Source organism: Lutra lutra, chromosome 10 (assembly GCF_902655055.1).
Source record: "Lutra lutra chromosome 10, mLutLut1.2, whole genome shotgun sequence".
Taxonomy (NCBI): Eukaryota; Metazoa; Chordata; class Mammalia; order Carnivora; family Mustelidae; genus Lutra; species Lutra lutra.
Window position 1 is genome coordinate 76,122,133 of NC_062287.1, and position 21,481 is coordinate 76,143,613.

The window sequence follows — 21,481 nt, forward strand, 5'->3', positions numbered from 1 at the left end:
TTCAAATTCACACCTTGACAGCTTAATCAGTCGGTATTGGCATTGATTTGAATGAAACACCATTGGGAAGGGTTTTGGAGGAATGTGAGATATGGTCTCTGCTCTCAGATGATTACAATCTAGTTGGGGAGATAAGACAATCACGAAAGAACTAGAAGAGAGCAAAACAATGAAGGAGAAATTCATCTGGCTATCCATCCATGAAAATTCATATGTCAAGCATGGTGCTTGCCTCTGGTGGATGCAGTGATGAGTAAAAGAGACACGGCTTGTGTCCTCATGGGGTAATGCAGGAAAGGATAGTGAACAAATAATTAAATAACTACAGATGTAAAATATACTTGAGGTTCCCATCAGTTCTTTCCTCTGTGATTCAACACTCTACTTACTTGGACAAGTCATGGTTCTTCGGACCCTGCCTTGGGGTCATCTTCAAGGCCTTCCCTGACCTCAGTGGAATACATAAATTATTAGTAATTTATCTAGCAGATAAGTTAACTTTTGAAGCAGACCTGTTTTTATTTTACAAATTCCCATTTCTCTGTTCTTGAAGTATGACTGTGTAACAGTTAGCACTCTGGACTCTGAAGAATGACTTTTAAGGCAATTCAGATTAGAACCATCCCCTTAATGTAAAGCAAATATGTACTTATGGCCGGTGGGCTCATTTTGTCTGTGACCTTGCAACAACAAATAAGTATCTAGCTTGGGGGAACTAAATAAAGAATGTGATTAAAATCTTTCTCGAAAACTTGAAATTACAAACCACAACAGGATCAGTTGCAAGTATGCTCATGATTTGGGGAGAGTCAAATATATTCTTGATGCTTCTGATGCTACTGGTGAAAACCATGTAGCCACTGGGTTGGGTACTTGAAAGAGGATTTAATATGGTAGATAAAACCCCAGTTGTGACCACGGAGGCAGTGAAACTCTTTAATCACATTTTCTTTGTACTCATGGTTGAAATTATAACAAAATTAGATACTTTGAAGATAGACTATGATTTTATAAACATATTTTATAAAAGGCCTCACTAATTTTAGCATACATAATTGTACACTTTGACTAACTTAAAGCTCGTGTATTTCAGTCAATTTTGGTTTTCTACTTAACCCAAGTTTTAAGGACTTCTTTAGAATTTCAGTAATGGGTATAATATATTTTAGGGAACGCAAATTGGCAGACAGCATATTTGAATACAAGCATTAAATCATCTTTTAATGGGAATCTACTATTTCTCAGAAGCTTTTATTTCATTGCCACAGCACAAAAGATCCTCTAAATGCCACATAATGGAGCACTTGAATCAATATGTGAGCCCATTGGGTCTTAAGAGTTCCTTCTATTGCCTCCAGCAATATTTATATTGACATTTTATGCATCATGCACTTGATTTCAAAGTCCAGAAATCTTTGGGTTTACTTCATAGATTACTAGAAGTATTATAGACTCATAAAAATAGATCCTTCCATGAAAAACAAAGGGATGAATAAGCATTTAACAATAAACAAACAACTCTAGCTTCTCCAGAACTCTACCACTAAAAATCAACTGAACAAGAATAATAACAAATGTGATAAAATGAAAATGGCATGCCAAGGTTTAATATTTAAACAAAGGAAAACACACGAGTTATTATATCATTGTAGCAAACAATCCTGTGAGTTAGGAATTATTTTCTCCATTTTACAAATAAGGGAAGGGAGGGGCACCTGGGTGGCTCAGTGGGTTAAGCCGCTGCCTTCGGCTCAGGTCATGATCTCAGGGTCCTGGGATCGAGTCCCACGTCGGGCTCTCTGCTCAGCGGGGAGCCTGCTTCCCTTCCTCTCTCTCTGCCTGCCTCTCTGCCTATTGTGATCTCTCTCTGTCAAATAAATAAATAAAATCTTTAAAAAAAAAAAAAAAACAAATAAGGGAAGGGAGGCTTAGACAGAGTAAGAGCCTCACCAGATATCATAGTGAATAACTGAGAGAGTTAAGACTCGAATCAGTTCTATCAAACCCCAAAGCAAACACACTTATCTCTAAAGAGTATTGCCTGATGGGAAGGAAGAAAACCAGCTGTCAGCCTCTCATAGGGACCTATAAGGGAGGCTGTAAGTGAGAGCAGCAGGAAATTACCTGGTATGGCTTCCAACTAGACGAATGCATTTTCAATAACTGATGACTGAAAATTTTTAAAAGAAGAAATGACAGAAAACCTGTAAGTTAGATATATATAATACACATGTTAGACAAAATCAAAGCTAATTTTAGTTTCCACTTTGAAAATCGATATAGTGATTAAGAGCATGATTAGAGTCAGGCTGTTCTGGATCTAAGCTCTCTTGCTTTGTGTTTTAATGCAGGGGAGGGAGGAGCAAGATGGCAGAAGAGTAGGAGACCTAAATGTTATCAGGTCCCAGGGGTTCAGTTAGATAGTTATCAAGCCATTCTGAACACCTACAAACTCGAAGGAGACTGAAGAGAAGAAGCACCGCAATTCTAGGAACAGAAAAGCAACCACTTTCTGGATAGTAGGACGTGTGGAAAAGTGAATCCGAGGTGATATATGGTAAGAGAGACTGTGGGGGTTGGCGCCGGCTCCCAGCAAGTGGCAGAGCAGGGCAGCACAAAATCGGGACTTTTAGAAGTCTACTCCACTGAGGGACATTGCTCTAGAGGCTAAGTGAGGGGTGGAGCCCTCGCAGGGACAGTGTGGTCTTAGGACTGGCAGTGTCACAAAAAGAGCAAGGGTGCCTGAGTTTCAGAGCAGGGAAGCTGGCTGCAGAGATGGAGGTGAGGAGGGGGCTCTCAGCTCGGGGTTACCTTAAACCATGATCTGAGGCACAGTTAGGCCACTGCTGTTCCAGCAGGGACCCCACAAGTGGCAGATCCAGAGAGACTCCTCCTCCTTCCTCCTCCAGGAGGAGCAGCATGGGAGCGTGCTGCAGAAACCAGCTGGATTTGGAGACTCCAAATGGGGCCGTGCGCCAGAGACAGAAACGCTCGGTCACAGGCCAGGTGAGCGAGGAGTGCAGCTGGAGACCAGGCAGACAGGAGTGACTAACTGCTTTTCTCCGAGGGTGCACCAAGAAGTGGGGCCCTGAGCTCTTGGCTCCTATGGGCCAGAGATTAGGAGGCTGACATTTTCATTCCCATCCTCCAGAGCTCTATGGAAAGTGTTCAGGGAACAAAAGCTCCCCAGAGCAAACCTGGACAGTTTGCTTAGCCTGGCCCCTGGCGAGGGTGGTGCAATTCCGCCTTGGGCAAAAACATCTGAGAATCATGGCAACAGACCCCTCCCTCAGAAGATCAGCAAGAACATCCAGCCAAGACCAAGCTCACTGATCAATGAGAACAGTGGAACTCCAGAGTTAGGGGAATGTAACACCTCAAATTCATGGCTCTTTTCCCATGATTCCTTAGCCTTTCAAAGTTAAATTTTTTAAATTTTATTTTTTCTTATTCTATTTTTTAAAATTTTTCCTCTTTCCTGTTTTAACCTTTTTAAATTATTTTATCTTATCAACACCTTAAAATTTTTTTAAATCTTCATTGCTATAGTTATATTTTATCTTTTCATTCTATTTAACCTTATTTTTTGTAAATGTATGTTTTTCTTTCTTTAAAATCGGGGGATACAGTTTCTTCTAACTGATCAAAATATACCCTAAATGTAGCACGTGGCTTTGTTCTAGTCTCCAGCCTGATCACATTCTTTCCTCTTTTTTTTTTTCTTCAACCAACTTCTTATCTGATCAATTCCTTTTTTAAAATCTTTTTTAATCTTCATCCTTACAGTCATATTCTATCCCTTTATTGTTATTACCCATATATATATACACATGTAATATGTCTATATATATATTTTCTTTCTTTAAAATTGTGGGAGGCAGTTTCTTCTAACAGATCAAAATACCCCCAAAATCAAGTGTGTGGCTCTGTTCTATTCACTAGCCTAATCACATATATATATATGTATATATATATGTACATACACAAACACACACACACACACACACACATATATATATATGTGTGTGTGTGTGTGTATATTTTTTTTCTTCTCGCCATGGCTTTGGGTCTCTTCTGATTTGGTTAGTGTATATTATTTTTTTTTTTATACTTTTTTTTTTAATTTTTTTATTTTTCAGCATAACAGTATTCATTATTTTTGCACCACACCCAGTGCTCCATGCAATCTGTGCCCTCTACAATACCCACCACATGGTGCCCCCAACCTCCACCCCCCACCCCTTCAAAATTCTCAGATCGTTTTTCAGAGTCCATAGTCTCTCATGGTTCACCTCCCCTTCCAATTTCCCTCAACTCCCTTCTCCTCTCCATCTCCCCTTGTCCTCCATGCTATTTGTTATGCTCCACAAATAAGTGAAACCATATGATAATTGACTCTCTCTGCTTGACTTATTTCACTCAGCATCATCTCTTCCAGTCCCGTCCATGTTGCTACAAAACTTGGGGATTCATCCTTTCTTTCTTTCTTTTTTTTTTTTTTTTTACAGCTTTATAAACATATATTTTTATCCCCAGGGGTACAGGTCTGCAAATCGCCAGGTTTACACACTTCACAACACTCACCATAGCACATACCCTCCCCAATATCCATAACCCCACCCCCTCTCCCAACCCCCTCCCCCCATCAACCCTCAGTTTGTTTAGTGAGATTAAGAGTCACTTATGGTTTGTCTCCCTCCCAATCCCATCTTGTTTCATTTACTCTTCTACCCCCTCAACCCCCCATGTTGCATCTCCTCTCCCTCATATCAGGGAGATCATATGATAGTTGTCTTTCTCCGATTGACTTATTTCGCTAAGCATGATACCCTCTAGTTCCATCCACGTCGTCGGAAATGGCAAGATTTCATTTCTTTTGATGGCTGCATAGTATTCCATTGTGTATATATACCACATCTTCTTTATCCATTCGTCTGTAGATGGACATCTAGGTTCTTTCCATAGTTTGGCTATTGTAGACATTGCTGCTATAAACATTCGGGTGCACGTGCCCCTTGGGATCACTACGTTTGTATCTTTAGGGTAAATACCCAGCAGTGCAATTGCAGGGTCATACGGTAGTTCTATTTTCAACATTTTGAGGAACCTCCATGCTGTTTTCCAGAGTGGTTGCACCAGCTTGCATTCCCACCAACAGTGTAGGAGGGTTCCCCTTTCTCCGCATCCTCGCCAGCATCTGTCATTTCCTGACTTGTTAATTTTAGCCATTCTGACTGGTGTGAGGTGATATCTCATGGTGGTTTTGATTTGTATTTCCCTGATGCCGAGTGATATGGAGCACTTTTTCATGTGTCTGTTGGCCATCTGGATGTCTTCTTTGCAGAAATGTCTGTTCATGTCCTCTGCCCATTTCTTGATTGGATTATTTGTTCTTTGGGTGTTGAGTTTGCTAAGTTCTTTATAGATTTTGGACACTAGCCCTTTATCTGATATGTATTTGCAAATATCTTCTCCCATTCTGTCAGTTGTCTTTTGGTTTTGTTCACTGTTTCCTTTGCTGTGCAAAAGCTTTTGATCTTGATAAAATCCCAATAGTTCATTTTTGCCCTTGCTTCCCTTGCCTTTGGTGATGTTCCTAGGAAGATGTTGCTGCGGCTGACGTCGAAGACGTTGCTGCCTGTGTTCTCCTCGAGGATTTTGATGGATTCCTTTCTCACATTGAGATCCTTCATGCATTTTGAGTCTATTTTCGTGTGTGGTGTAAGGAAATGATCCAATTTCATTTTTCTGCATGTGGCTGTCCAATTTTCCCAACACCATTTATTGAAGAGGCTGTCTTTGTTCCATTGGACATTCTTTCCTGCTTTGTCGAAGATGAGTTGACCATAGAGTTGAGGGTCCATTTCTGGGCTCTCTATTCTGTTCCATTGATCTATGTGTCTGTTTTTGTGCCAGTACCATGCTGTCTTGATGATGACAGCTTTGTAATAGAGCTTGAAGTCCGGAATTGTGATGCCACCAACTTTGGCTTTCTTTTTCAATATTCCTTTGGCTATTCGAGATCTTTTCTGGTCCCATATAAATTTTAGGATTATTTGTTCCATTTCTTTGAAAAAAATGGATGGTACTTTGATAGGAATTGCATTAAATGTGTAGATTGCTTTAGGTAGCATAGACATTTTCACAATATTTATTCTTCCAATCCAGGAGCATGGTTGTAGGGTTGTAGGGTTGTAGGGTTGTAGGGTTGTAGGTGTAGGGTTAGGTTGTGTACCTGAGATCTTTCTTGTTTCTTGAGAAAGGCTTGTACCGCTATATATTTTCCTCTCAGGACTGCCTTTGTTGTGTCCCACAAATTCTGAACCGTTGTGTTTTCATTATCATTTGTTTCCATAAATTTTTTCAGTTCTTCTTTAATTTCCTGGTTGACCCATTCATTCTTTAGAAGGATGCTGTTTAGTCACCATGTAGTTGGGTTCTTTCCAAATTTCCTCTTGTGATTGAGTTCTTGCTTTAGAGCATTGTGGTCTGAAAATATGCAGGGAATGATCCCAATCTTTTGATACCGGTTGAGACTTGATTTAGGACCAAGAATGTGATCTATTCTGGAGAATGTTCCATGTGCACTAGAGAAGAATGTGTATTCTGTTGCTTTGGGATGAAATGTTCTGAATATATCTGTGATGTCCATCTGGTCCAGTGTGTCATTTAAGGCCTTGATTTCCTTGTTGATCTTTTGCTTGGAAGATCTGTCCATTTCAGTGAGGGGAGTGTTAAAATCCCCTACTATTATTGTATTCTTGTCGATGTGTTTCTTTGATTTTGTTATTAATTGGTTTATATAGTTGGCTGCTCCCACGTTAGGGGCATAGATATTTAAAATTGTTAGATCTTCTTGTTGGACAGTTCCTTTGAGTATGATATAGTGTCCTTCCTCATCTCTTATTATAGTCTTTGGCTTAAAATCTAATTGATCTGCTATAAGGATTGCCACTTCTGCTTTCTTCTGATGTCCATTAGCATGGTAAATTCTTTTCCACACCCTCACTTTAAACCTGGAGGTGTCTTCGGGTTTAAGATGAGTTTCTTGTAGGCAACATATAGATGGGTTTTGTTTTTTTATCCATTCTGATACCCTGTGTCTTTTGATTGGGGCATTTAGCCCATTAACATTCAGGGTAAGTATTGAGAGATATGAATTTAGTGCCATTGTATTGCCTGTAAGGTGACTGTTATTGTATATTGTCTCTGTTTCTTTCTGATCTACTACTTTTAGGGTCTCTCTTTGCTTAGAGGACCCCTTTCAATATTTCCTGTAGAGCTGGTCTGGTATTTGTAAATTCTTTCAGTTTTTGTTTGTCCTGGAAGCTTTTAATCTCTCCTTCTATTTTCAATGATAGCCTAGCTGGATATAGTATTCTTGGCTGCATGTTTTTCTCATTTAGTACTCTGAATATATCATGCCAGCTCTTTCTGGCCTGCCAGGTCTCTGTAGATAAGTCTGCTGCCAATCTAATATTTTTACCATTGTATGTTACAGACTTCTTTTCCCGGGCTGCTTTCAGAATCTTTTCTTTGTCACTAAGACTTGTCAATTTTACTATTAGGTGACGGGGTGTGGACCTATTCTTATTGATTTTGAGGGGGGTTCTCTGAACCTCCTGGATTTTGATGCTTGTTCCCTTTGCCATATTGGGGAAATTCTCTCCAATAATTCTCTCCAATATACCTTCTGCTCCCCTCTCTGTTTCCTCTTCTTCTGGAATCCCAATTATTCTAATGTTGTTTCGTCTTATGGTGTCACTTATCTCTCGAATTCTCCCCTCGTGGTCCAGTAGCTGTTTGTCCCTCTTTTGCTCAGCTTCTTTATTCTCTGTCATTTGGTCTTCTATATCGCTAATTCTTTCTTCTGCCTCATTTATCCTAGCCTCCATTTTTGATTGCACCTCATTAATAGCTTTTTTGATTTCAACTTGGTTAGATTTTAGTTCTTTTATTTCTCCAGAAACGCTTTTATATCTCCTGAGAGGGTTGCTTTAATATCTTCCATGCCTTTTTCAAGCCCGGCTAGAACCTTGAGAATCATCATTCTGAACTCTATATCTGACATATTACCAATGTCTGTATTAATTAGGTCCCTAGCCTTTGGTACTGCCTCTTGTTCTTTTTTTTGTTGTGAATTTTTCCGCCTTGTCATTTTGTCCAGATAAGAGTTTATGAAGGAGCAAGTAAAATACTAAAAGGGTGGCAACAACCCCAGGAAAATATGCTTTAGCCAAATCAGAAGAGATCCCGAATTGTGAGGGGGGAGAAAGGGGATAAAAAGGGGTTCAGAAAGAAAGAAAAAAAAAAAAAGAAACTATTAAAAAAAAAGGAAGCCGATAAAGAAAAAATATAAAAAGAGGAAAAATATATATATATTAGATAAACTATTTACAAAACGTTAAAAAAAGAAAACGGTAAAAGTTAAAAAAAATTCAGCAGAAGAAGAGAAAAAGAAAAAAAAATTGAAAAAGAAAAAAAAAATTAAATTAACTGCAAGGCTAAAAAATCATGGGGAGAAAGCCATGAGTTCCGTGCTTTGCCTTCTTCTCCTCTGGAATTCCGCCACTCTCCTTGGTAGGTGAACTTGGTCCTGGCTGGGTTTCCCGTTGATCTTCTGGGGGAGGGGCCTGTTGTAGTGATTCTCAAGCGTCTTTGCCCCAGGCGGAGTTGCACCGCCCTTACCCGGGGCCGCGCTGAGTAATCCGCTCGGGTTCGCTTTCGGGAGCTTTTGTTCCCTGAGCGCTTTCCGTAGAGTTCCGGAGGACGGGAATGAAGATGGCGGCCTCCCGGTCTCCGGCCCGGAGGAGCCGAGAGCCCGGGGCCCCACTCCTCAGTGCGCCCTCAGAGAACAGCGCCCAATGACTCCCGCCACCCTGGCCTCCGGCCACGCTCTGAGCTGACCGAGCCTGTGACCGGTTCAAGGCAACCCCGAGCTGAGAGTCACTCCTCGGCTCTGTCTCTGCAGCCGGCTTCCCCGTTCTAATACCGGTAAGCTCTGCGACACTCAGACACCCCCGATCCTTCTGCGACCCTGCGGGACCTGAGGCCGCGCTGACCCCGCCTGGGCTTCCAGTTAAGCCTCTGGAGCGATGTCCCTCAGCGGAACAGACTTTTCAAAGTCCTGATTTTGCTCCGTTGCTCCGCCGCTCGCCGGGAGCCGGCCCCTCCCCCCCGCGGTCGATCTTCCCGTCGCTTTGGATTCACTTCTCCGCCAGTCCTACCTTGCAGAAAGTGGTTGATTTTCTGTTTCTGGAATTGCTGTTCTTCTTCTCTTCAATCTCCCGTTGGATTTGTAGGTGTTTGCAATCTTTAGATAAGCTATTTAGCTGATCTCCAGCTACCCGAAGTAGTCTCAGCCTGCTACTTCTCCGCCATCTTGACTCCTTCTGGTTAGTGTATATTATAAAGAAGCAAATCAATCAATGTGATACAATACATTAAAAGAAAGAACAGGAACCACAGGATACTCTCAATAGATGCTCAAAAAGTATTTGAAAAAGTACAGCATCCTTTCTTGATCAAAACTCTTCATAGTGTACATACAGAGGGTACATACTTCAATATCATCAAAGCAATCTATGAAAAACCCACAGCAAGTATCATTTTCTTTTTCTTTTTAAACATTTTATTTATTTGACAGACAGAGATCAAAAGTAGGCAGAGAGGCAGGCAGAGAGAGGTGGGGGGGGGGGACAGGCTCCCTGCTGAGCGGAGAGCCCGATGTGGGGCTTGATCCCAGGACCCTGGGACCATGACCTGAGCCGAAAGCAGAGGCTTTAACCCACTGAGCCACCCAGGTGCCCTGCGAATATCATTTTCAATGGGGAAAAACTGAGAGCTTTCCCCCTAAGGTCAGGAACACAGCAGGGCTGTCTAGTATCACCACTGCTATTCAACATAGTACTAGAAGTCCTAGCCTTAGCAATCAGACAACAAAAAGAAATAAAAGGCATTCAAATCAGCAAAGAAGTCAAACTCTCACTCTTTGCAGATGATATGATACTTTATGTGGAAAACCCAAAAGACTCCACTCCAAAACTCCTAGAACTCATACAGGAATTTAGTAAAGTGTTAGGATATAAAACCAAAGCACAGAAATCAGTTGCATTTCTATACACCAATAGCAAGACAGAAGAAAGAGAAATTAAGGAGTCAATCGCATTTACAATTGCACCCCAAACCATAAGATACCTAGGAATAAACCTAACCAAGAGGCAAAGAATCTGTACACAGAAAACTATAAAGTACTTATGAAAGAAATTGAGGAAGACACAAAGAAATTGAAAAATGTTGCATGCTCATGCACTGGAAGAACAAATATGAAAATGTCTATCAAAATACCATCAATTTCTTTCAAAGAAATGGAACATATAATCCTAAAATTTATATGGAACGAGAAAAGACCCCGAAAAGCCAGAGGAATGTTGAAAAAGAATGCATCAAAATTCTAGACTTCAAGCTTGGGAAAATTGGACAGCCACATGCAGAAGAACGAAACTGGACCATTTCCTTTCACCACATGCAAAAATAGACTCAAAATGATGAAAGACCTCAATGTTAGACAGGAATCCATCAAAATCCTTGAGAAGAACACAGGCAGCAACCTCACCAACTTCAGCCACAGCAACTTCTTCCTAGAAACATCGCCAAAGGCAAGTGAAGCAAGTGCAAAAATGAACTACTGGGAATTCATCAAGATAAAAAGTTTTTGCACAGAAAAGGAAACAGTCAACAAAACTGAAAGACAACTGACAGAATGGGAGAAGATATTTGCATGACATATCAGATAAAGGGCTAGTATCCAAAATCTAAAAGAACTTTTTAAACTCAACACCCGAAGAACAAAAAATCCAATCAAGAAATGGGCAGAAGACATGAACAGACATTTCTGCAAAAAAAGATATCCACATGGCCAACAGACACATGAATAAGTGCTCAACATCACTCGGCACCTGGAAACTATAAATCAAAATCACAGTGAGATATCACCTTACACCAATAGAATGGCTAAAATTAACAAGTCAGGAAATGACAGGTGTTGGCAAAGATGTGGAGAAAAGGAAACCCTCCTATACTGTTGATGGGAATGCAAGCTGGTGCAGCCACTCTGGAAAACACATGGAGGTTCCTCAAAAAGTTGGAAATAGAGCTACCCTACGACCCAGCATTCACACTACTGGGGATTTACCTTAAAGATACAAATGTAGTGATCTGAAGGGGCACATGCACCTGAATGTTTATAGTAGCAATGTCCACAATAGCCAAACTATGGAAAGAACCTAGATGTCCATCAACAGACGAATGGATAAAGAAGATGTGGTATATATATACAATGGAACACTATGCAGCCATCAACAGAAATGAAATCTTGCCATTTGCAATGACGTGGATGGAACTAGAGGGTATTATGCTAAGCAAAATAAGTCAGTTAGAGAAAGACAATTATTATATGGCATCTCTGATATGAGGAATTTGAGAGGCAGGGTGGGGGTTTTGGGGGGAAGGGAGGGAAAAAAAGTGAAATAAGATGGACTGAGGAGAGAGACAACCTAAAGAGACTCTTAATCTCAGGAAACAAACTGAGGGTTGCTGGTGAGTGAGGGGGGAGGGATGGGTGGCTGGGTTGTGGAGATTGGAGAGGCTATGTGCTATGGTGAGTGCTGTGAATTGTGTAAGACTGATGATTCACAGACCTGTTCCCCTGAAGCAAATAATATATTATATATTAATAATTAATAAAATAAAATAAAATAGCCATGTAATTCTGGGTGGCTAATTTTTTTTTTTTTGGCATCAATTTCCTAAATGCTTTTAAAAAATAGGGATACAAAAGTCATTCTATCTTAGTAAGGGTTTTCTCTAATAATCTGACATAAAAAGATTATTTTGGGAAGAGATTCTAAGGAAGCGGAGTGAGGAGGAAGGGAATGCTGGAAAGAGTCACACAGGGAAGGAAGAAAAAGATGATTGAAGGGCAAATGGGGGATGGTCCCTCTGGTATACCCTTGAAGAGCTGCATTAAATATACCTCAGAAATGCCGCACCAAAGAATGGCAATAACCCCTACTAGTCAGAGTTGACCATGTTCTGGTAAATTCCCTGTTTTTGTTTGTTTGTTTTGTTTTGTTTGTTTTTTAAGGATTTTATTCATTTATTTGAGAGAGACAGTGAGTGAGAGAGAGAGAGAGAGTGCATGCATGAGTGGGGGAGGGGTGGAGTGAGAGGGAGAAGCAGACTCCCCGCTGAGCAGGGAGATCTGTGATGCTTGATGCAGGGCTAGATTCCAGGACCCCTGGATCATGACCCAAGCCAAAGGCAGACACTTAACCAACTGAGCTACCCAGGTGCCCCTGCTAACTTCCTTCCTCTTAGAGGTTTGCACATGTGTCAGAGTAGCAGCACAGACATACTTAGGAACCCCACTTCATGGTGGTAGAGAAACCCTAGGGAAGAAAGCATGAGATTCTCAGTGGAGTTCAGGCAAGATCCTTTCCAATTTTACATGTGGATAAGTAATGGCCATAGTGAAAACTGGAATGGAAAGGAGAGCTCCAGTACTGGTGACAGAAAGAGTATCAGTGATTGTCAGGGGCCATGGGATGGGACAAGGGGACTGACTACAAATGCATGGAATAGTTTTGGGCAATAATCTATGTAGTAAATGTTGTGATGACATACATATCACAAAACTTATCTAATTGCACACTTTAATTGGTGAATTTAACTATTCATATAATCATAATTTTTATAAATTATCCCCAATAAAGTGATTAAAAAAAAGGGGGTGAGGGATGCCTGGGTAGTTCAGTCAGTTAGGTGACTGCCTTCAGCTTAGGTCATGATCCCAGGGTCCTGCGATGGAGCCCCACGTAGGCTCCCCGCTGAGGGGAGCCTGTTTCGCCAACTGCTGCTTCCCCTGCTTGTGCTCTCTCTCTCTCTTACAAATAAATAAATGATAAAATAAATGATATCTTAAAAAACAAATAAAAGATAGGGTGAACTAAGATGTTCAGCACACACAAAAGTTATCTGTAATAAGTATCTACTCATATCACCATGCAAAGTCAATGTAGTAATATATGCAAAGCACATTATTTAGTACATATATGAATAATAATAGCTATTATAATTAGTACCACTAGCTTGAGATAACCCTGATAACTCTGAAATAAGTAGGAGAGCTGGGAGCAGAACTAATTAGAAGGAAGACTGATTTGTTCAAATAAAGGTAATATTAGAACACACAGGTGACAAAAATTTTCTAAGGAACTTAGAAATTTTCTCTCTTTTTAAATAATTAATTTATTTATTTGAGAAAGAGAGAGAGATAGAGCGAGAGCATGTGTAAGCCTGAGCAGGGAAAGGAGCAGAGGGAAAGGGACAAGCAGACTTCACACAGAGCACAGAGCCATCATGGGGCTCAATCCCATGACCCTGAGATCACGACCTGAGCCAAAATCAAGACTCAGATGCCCAAAAGACTGAGCCACCCAGACTCCCCCGGAACTTACAAATTTTCAATGGGAAATAAGTGTGGACCCATATATTTGAGAGAGAGCCTTAAAGAAGGTTAATGGGGAAAAATAGTAAATGTGAATAAAAGGGACCGCTTGCTGAGAGAAGATGAAAGAGCCTAGGAAATCATTGAGTGTGTACAAAAGGAAGGTGAAAACTCATATTTATTTAATATCTCTTATGTGCCAAGGACTTGGCATTACTATTTAATTTTCATAACTGTTTTTATGATGTAGATGCGGGAATTAAGATTTAGAGAGGTAAACTCATGAGCTCAAGGTTATGCAGCCAATAGGTAGCAGAGGGAGGAGTCAAACCTGAGACAGGTCTGCCTGATCCAGAAGAGTCTGACTTTAATGTGCGCTTTAGGAGTGGGAGAGTGAGAATTATAGGGACTCGGAATGGCATAGGTCTTGAGAACCACGGGGAGGATTTGGAAGTAGAAACTGCATGAAATGACTGATACAGAGCAGGGAGGGATAACCTCTAAGGGTGGCAATGAAAACCTTTCAGGAGCATAATAAGGTTCAGTAAAAGATGTGACGGTAGGGAAAATGTAGGGTTAGTGAGTACAGACTCATCGATGGAAAAGCTTATCTGTGGAAGATGGAAGAGAAATATAGTAATAGGTGCAAATCCACTCAAGGCCCAGGATGCCAATTCTTCTTTGATGCAGCCAGTGTAGGCACATGGATTATTTTAAATTTTTATCCCCTGTTTATGTGTATGCCAAAGAAAAATAACAATACAAAACATCTGCCATTTAAAGAAGAAAATGTGATTATTTTATATTAAAGGACACATATTAGTACAGGAAGATAGTCGCACTAAAGCACAGATGGGTCAACTTGCCTCTTCTTGTTATTTGCTGCCACTGTTTGCCAAAGATCCAGCATCTGGGTCCAAAGAGAAGCCAAGAGATTGGTGTTCAGATGGTGAGATGAAGTCCTGATTTACTCTGGGTATCTGCGCTAATTGTAGTAGTTTCTTTGGGTAAATTTTATAGTTTCCTCAGAATTAGAAATTATTTCTCACAATGGCACTTGACATTTTTAAAGCCACAAGCCACTCCGAGTGTGTAATAAGATTATTTGCCCAGCTACTAGAAAGCATGGGGCGTTGGGGGAGTCAGCTACTGGCTAGACTAAAAGAATAGGACATTTGATGATAAACCTTGGCCATATCGTTCATTCAAGAAATATTTATTGAAAGCCTTTCTGGGTCAGGCAGCATTCTAAGTGCCACAGAAACAACTACGAAACCTCAGCCTCCACAGAGCTTATACACAAGTGAATCCGCATGAGCAAATAAATATAGAGTCAGGAGGAGAGACCTGCTATGAAGAAAAATAACACAGGGTAAGAATATAGTTGTGTGAGATCGTTGCCTTAGGATGCTCGGCAAAGTTCTTTCCAAGGAAGTGACATCTGCATAGAAACTGAATGATGTAAGAGTAAGAGATCAAGCATCTGAGTGAAGATCTTTATGGGAGAAGAGCAAGGGCAAAGTGCTCGGGGAAGTAATGAGTAAGTGCTTATTATTTTAAGGAACAGCAATAAGACATGGCTGTCTTGGCTGGAGTGTGATGGGAGCGTGATGGGAGAAGTGGGAAATCATAACAGAGATGTAGCCAGGCCGAGATCATGGAAATAGAGCTTTGCAATCCTACTGACAAGAAAGGCATTCACATTTTCCCTTATGTGTAATAGACAGCCTTTGGCGGATTACAAGCGTTGTAGAGTCCTTTCTAACTCAGTTGCCGTCCTAAGCCGGCATGGGAAAGGATAACACACCTTTGTTCCTTATATTCTGCTGAGACCCTTCCCCATGATCTCTTTAGTCTGGGAACCAATGCCATTTTCCCAGTAACAAGGCAGAGCTGACATGGCATCCTGGGCATTTACAAGCATGTGCATGAGGGCTAAGTATTAAATTATTTTGATGACTACAACGGTTCCAGAAGCCAGCTCGTGAAGTGAGGTTTTTCTAGGAGGGAAGAAGTCAAGATGATAGGCTGTGATAAAGGTGCTAATACATAGGACTAGGGCTCATTGTAAAAGTCCTGGACCTTAAAATACATACATACATACATACATACATACATACATACATACATACATAAGCAAGCCAAGATTTGAAGAAATAAGTTTTGCAACTACAGAGACGCAGACCCTCTGAAACCAGGGAGTAGAGCGTGAGGAATCTTTATGGAGTCAGAAAGTGTCCGGAAATTCTGGGGAGATGGTTCAAGCAGCATTTTGTGGGGGAAAGCAACCCAGGACTAGTGCCCCTACCCAATGGCAAATCTGTAACTTTGTGTCAGTCAATAAAACTTTCTCAGGTTTGTTTTCTAAATTCCTTTCAGGCATGTCATCTGTTTGACTTCACAACTTTGGGAGATGGGCAGAACGGGTAAGAGCTTTTATATTGACAGATTGGGGGGGGACCTGTGGCTCATAGAAGCAAAGTCATCAGTTCAAGGTCATTGTGCTGTTCTGCTTATTAAGGAACAGAGACAAGGATAGGATGTAGGTCTTTTGATTCCTGAGTCAAAACTCCACACTTTAGAACATGCTCTTTTATGAGGATTGTAGTGATATTAAAAACACAGCTGACATTAGCAGAAGGAAGGGAAAAATGAAGGGGGCGGCAATCAGAGGGGGAGATGAACCATGTCAGACTATGGACTCCGGGAATCAAACTGAGGGTTTTAGAGGGGAGGGGGCTAGGGGATAGCTTAGCCCAGGGACAGGTATTAAGGAACACACATATTGCATGGAGCACTGGGTGTTATACACAAACAATGAATCATGGAACACTACATCAGAAACTAATGATGTACCGTATGCTGACTAACAATACATAATTTAAAAAAATAGTTGATCCTTGAGCCCCATAGGTTTGATCCACTTATACATGGTCATTTTTGATAAAAACATTAAATCCACTTTCTCTTCCTTATGATTTTAACATTTTCTTACTTTATTGTAATAATACAGTATGTAACACATATAACATAAAAAATATGTGTTAATTGTTTATGTCCTTGTTAAGGCTTCTGATCATCAATAGGCTATTGTTTAAGTTTTGGGGAAGTCAAAAGTTATATGCAGATTTTTGACTGTGTGAGGGTTGATGCCCCTAACCCCTGTATTGTTCGAGGGTCAACTAAACGTAGAATGAATGAAATTTTTAGGAGTTAAAAAATAATAAATGCCTAATAGCCCAAAAGAAGGAAACTTAGTCTAGGAAGTAAAGTATGATATATAGAGAAATCGAGAAAGCAGACTGATCTAGAACATGGACTGGAGGTGCCACATTCTTTCTTGAAATACCAGGAGAATGGAGAATTCATCAGATGACTTCCCCAGGCCTTTTCTGGTCTCCAGAGTCTAGCTCATGAACTTGTCCTCTTCAGAGTTAAATCCAGCTCTTCAATCAAGTTGCTAGAATAAAAAATTACTCATATGTAAGTGTTGCTCAAGTGTATACATTTCACTTCCATACACCTCAGGCTTTCACATATTATATACTGACACCCCTGAAGTGTCTTTCCAATAGCAAATTCATACTTTCAACTGTCAGTTGGCAAATAATTCTTTTGATCTGTCAGTGAACAGTTTAATTTTCAAAGTATCACCATTTATATATATCTTTACAGCTATGTTTCCATTATTATTTAAATACCTTTGCATACCACCCTTAGTCTAAGAAACAAAAGCAAATATTTTTTCAAGTTATTTATTTATTTTTATTTTTTATTTTTAGTGACCTCCACATCGAGTGTGGGGCTTAAACTCATGACCCTGAGATCAAGAGTCACCTGCTCTGACTGAACGAGCTAGGCACTCTTAAGTTTTCATTTTAATCATCACAATAAGTACATTCCTTAATCCTCATCAACAAAAGGCATTTTTTTTTTTAAAATAGCACTACCTGATGATTGTAGTAACACTGAAACGAAGACCAAATAATCTCGAAACAAACGCAGAATTCGTCTAGAGGGCTAAAAAGGACACTTTTTTTTTTCTTAAAGGCAATTTTTGACCCCAATCCAATACTTAACTGTGTGTTCAATTACATTAAAAGAACATGTATTCATTGTTCAGAACAAAATTCTGGAAATGTGTGGTTGATGATTCTGTTACAAGATGTAGGATGTAGCAATGGAGGAAATGGACAGATCCTAAAATTACAAATGGATAAGCAACATAAAATATTTCAGTGTTAAGGATACAGAGAAAATTTCCAAGAGCTAAAAGAATTGTGGGTAAGATAAAGACCTTTATCAAAGGAACAAAAGGAGCCTTCCAATTTTTAACAAAGTTTACAAGAAACTGATAAAATATCAACAAATACACCATCAAAAAGTCCAATTACTTTTTGTGCAAAATCATCAATATGAAATGTCTTCTCATATGTGTCACTTCAAATATGGTAGACAATCAAGAAATATAAAACATAATTTTATAAAATTATAAAAAATAACTTTATTGCATTTATTTTTATTTAATCTATGTACAACAAAGACTATTGTCATCTGCTTAATCACATATCCACAGCACCCAGCAGAGGACTGGTATACAGGAAGAACAAGAAATAAATCACGTTGTTCCACATCTTATTGGAATCAAAGAGTTATTAATAATCAAGGGGCAAAAACTAAACACTCATATCATAACTAGTGATTTATTATGATCACATTTAAGACTATTGCTTAACCTATGTACATTCGTATTTCTTTTTTTTCTTTTTTCTTGTTTTTTTTTTAGATTTTATTTATTTATTTGACAGAGAGAGATCACAAGTAGGCAGAGAGGCAGGTAGAGAAAGAAGGGGGAGCGGGGAGCAGGCTCCCTGCTGAGCAGAGAGCCCCATGCTGTGCTGGATCCCAGGACCCTGGGATCATGACGTGAGCTGAAGGCAGAGGCTTAACCGCTGCGCCACCCAGGTACTCCTACATTCATATTTCAAACACAATTTCAAAATGCATCCAGTAAGGAATAGCCTCTAGTCTCAATTCACTTGACCAGAACTGATGCCATTCCTAGAAGTTTAAATAGGGAACGGATAGCATGGTATAGAAAAGGAAAGAATGGAGTAGAGGAAGGAAAGAAGAAAGAAAAAGAAAATGAAAGAAGAGAGAAGAAAAAGAGACCAAAAAAAAAAAAAAAAAAGAAAGAAAGAAAAAAGATTTTCAGTTCCACAGTTAACCAAGACCTACACTAAAACATTTCTTTCTGGGCCTGTTTCCTCACCTGTAAAAGGTAATTCTCAGTTCCAAAATGTCAATAGAAAAAAAAAAAAAAAAAAGAATAGCTTGAAAATGAAGAAAGGTCAGGTTTTCCCTGTCATCTCTGACTTTCCTTCTTCTTCTTTTTTTAGAGGTGTTGTGTGTGTTTGTGTGTGTGTGTAAGATTTTATTTGTTATTAGAGAGACAGAGCACAGAGGGAGCGCGTGAGAAAGAAGCAGCCTCCACACTGAGCAGGGAGCCCATGTGGCTTAATCCCAGGACCACCACGGAATAAGAGGTTTAACCCACTGAGCCACCCAGGCGCCCTTCCTCCTCCTTATTCTTAAATCACCCCATCCCAGCTCCAAACTCCGTCACTCCCTTTTCAACATCGTCAAGGCTTTCCGCTCAGACCACTACCGCACCCTCAGTTCACCCGCACTCCTCTAGTTCCCCTCCTAGCACGGTGATTCTTACCTCCAAGTAAGTATTGGGGAGCTGGCAGTTGATAGAGTCTCAGCCACACAGAACCAGTGCAGAGGAGGCTGTGAAGAGGGGGACCATTTCCTCCGCTCAAGGCAGTAAGGTGCCGGTGGAGCAGGGCTCAATGTCCTGTGGCTGAGTTCTGAGAGCAGCTAAGTGTTAGCACATTGCACTACCTCTCTACACTCCTCACAGCGCTCTGGGAGGTGAGCGCTGCTGTTCTTATTTTCAAAATGAGGCTTCTAGAAACGAGCCCAATGCCGTCCAACTTGTAAGGGGCATTGGCTGAATTCGGACTCAGGTAAAACAACAACAACGATAACAAAAAAACCTCTGCACTTGCCCCCAACTATATTAGAGAGATTGGTTTAGGCCCAGGAAAGAGGCCCCAGGGAGAAAATTGAAGAGTCGCGCGACAGGTGGCAGAGGCGGGGAGGGAGGGGCTGCGGGCTACGGAGACCCGCCCACGCGCCGTGCTTAAGGCAGGAGCCCCCTTAAGGGAAGGGGGCTTTTCCTCCCCCGACAAAAAATAACTCCTCAACTGGGAGGGGGTTCCCACCGAGTGCCACCCGCGGAAGGCGGAGGGCTGGGCAGATGGAAGAGGAGGACCCGGCCGGTCGGCGGAGACCGGAGAAGCAGGGTTCGGAGAGATGGGAGGAGGCAGCCGAGGAGGGACAGCAGTCTCGGGTGTGGGCCAACCGGGTAGAAGGGGACCAGCGAGACCTGTTGATGGGGCTGAGCGGCCAACAGAGCCGGGAGGCGGCGGAGCCCCCGGGGGTCCCGGAGGCGACGGACACCGAGGAGGCGAAGGAGCCGAGGCCCACGGGCTCAGGCGGCGGGAGCAGAGAAGGGCGGGCGCGGTGGGAACCCTCTGAGGCGAGGGGCGGGGAGAGGGCGGCCCCCGGGGGAGGGGCGGCGGCGGGGCTGGAGGGAGGGAGCGGCGGAGAGGGGCGGGGAGAAAGGGACCGGGTGGAAGCCGAGGGGCAGTCCCGGGAGGCCGTGAGTATCAGCAGCCCAGAGGAGGAGTTGTGGAGCCTGGGCGTCCCGGGGCCCAGGAAGCTCCGGGAACGGTACTGGGAGGGCACCCAGGAGCGCTACCGGGAGAGGGAGGTGAAGCGCAAGGCCAAGGGCGCGAGGCCGTTCCAGAGTAAGTACAAGCTGGAGAAGAAGCCCAACTGGCTGAAGAACCCGACGCTGGTGGGGACCGAGCCGAGGGAGGTCCTCAAAGTGAAGACTGACGAAAACTTGGGCAACTGGGTGTCGGGGCAGCAAAGCCAGCGGGCCACGGTTCGATTCAACGTCTACCCCAGACCTCACCTCCAGTCGCAGTGGCCCATCTGCCGCCACTCGGTCAGTGTCATTAACGAGCTGGCCAAGATGGGCGATCCAGATGTCCTGGAGATGGTGCAGGAGGAAGGTAGGAGCCGGCGGACTCAGTGGCGCGGGGGAGGGCCGGGCTGGGCGCGCGGGGACCCCGGGGGACGTTGGCGGCCCTGCGGCCTGGATCCCGGGGACGTTCTCGGGGTGGCGTGCCCTGCGCGAGACAGCGGCTGCAAGACGCACAGTCCCTAACCCCGGCGGGTGGCTGGGTGTCAGCGGACGGTGATTTCCCCTGCCGCTCGCGCTAGCCTGGGACCTGCGTCCTGTGACCCCGGAGGTTCCGAGACCGCCGTGCTGCTCCAGTGTGCGCCGCCGGGCGGTGGACTAATGCGGGCGGCGAGGCGAGCGCGTTGGCCACGGGAGCTGCGGCGCTCTGGCCTCAGATTCCCACGCGGAGCCGCGGTTTGGATGTGTGACAGCGGTCCCCGGTGTACGGAGCTAGCCCTTGAGTTCTTCTGCCTCTCTTCATTTGCCAATTACTGATCAAGCTGCGAGATCCTTGGTAATTACGCGAGGGGCAGACCCCTACGGTCCATGGGCTTGAGATTCTTGTGCACCTGGAAACGCTGCTGTTTTACTGGCTTTCACTGAATCTTCAGTTCCGTTGAGAAATATATGTTCATTGTTTGCTAAGGCCGTTGCACAGACCTATGTTCTGTGGATCTTTTTCAGTACACACATATGCCTAAGAATGCACGTATGTTTTTGGGACTATCTCCAGGACTCTCGGAGACACTCTCTTTTCATGTCTTGTTTGGTATTAGGACTGAACATGGAAACAGTTTTTTTAAGTGATAAAACATCCAAGTAGGCCTTATTATTGAGTCTTCAGAGTCACCAAGAAATACAGTGCATTATTGAGT

General features: G+C 42.3%; 1 protein-coding gene and 1 long non-coding RNA gene across 6 annotated transcripts in view; one reads left to right on the forward strand and one right to left on the reverse strand.

Moving 5' to 3' along the window:
- Positions 1 to 16,508: 16,508 nt before the first annotated feature.
- Positions 16,509 to 21,160, reverse strand: LOC125079078 (uncharacterized). The gene is made up of 3 exons (XR_007121037.1): positions 20,556 to 21,160; positions 19,233 to 19,380; positions 16,509 to 16,967 (listed from the first exon to the last, which is right to left on the reverse strand). It is a non-coding gene; the product is annotated as an uncharacterized LOC125079078 (long non-coding RNA).
- Positions 19,746 to 21,481, forward strand: part of ANO5 (anoctamin 5) — a 106,336-nt gene continuing 104,600 nt past the window's right edge. For 4 of the 5 annotated variants that reach the window (XM_047692440.1, XM_047692441.1, XM_047692442.1 and 1 more), the window contains exon 1: positions 20,128 to 20,655. In XM_047692440.1, coding sequence (XP_047548396.1) covers positions 20,616 to 20,655 — 40 coding nt within the window. In that variant the 5' untranslated portion in view covers positions 20,128 to 20,615. Of the gene's footprint in view, positions 20,065 to 20,127; positions 20,656 to 21,481 lie in introns of those variants that run through there. The other variant, XM_047692444.1, reaches the window with a different exon arrangement.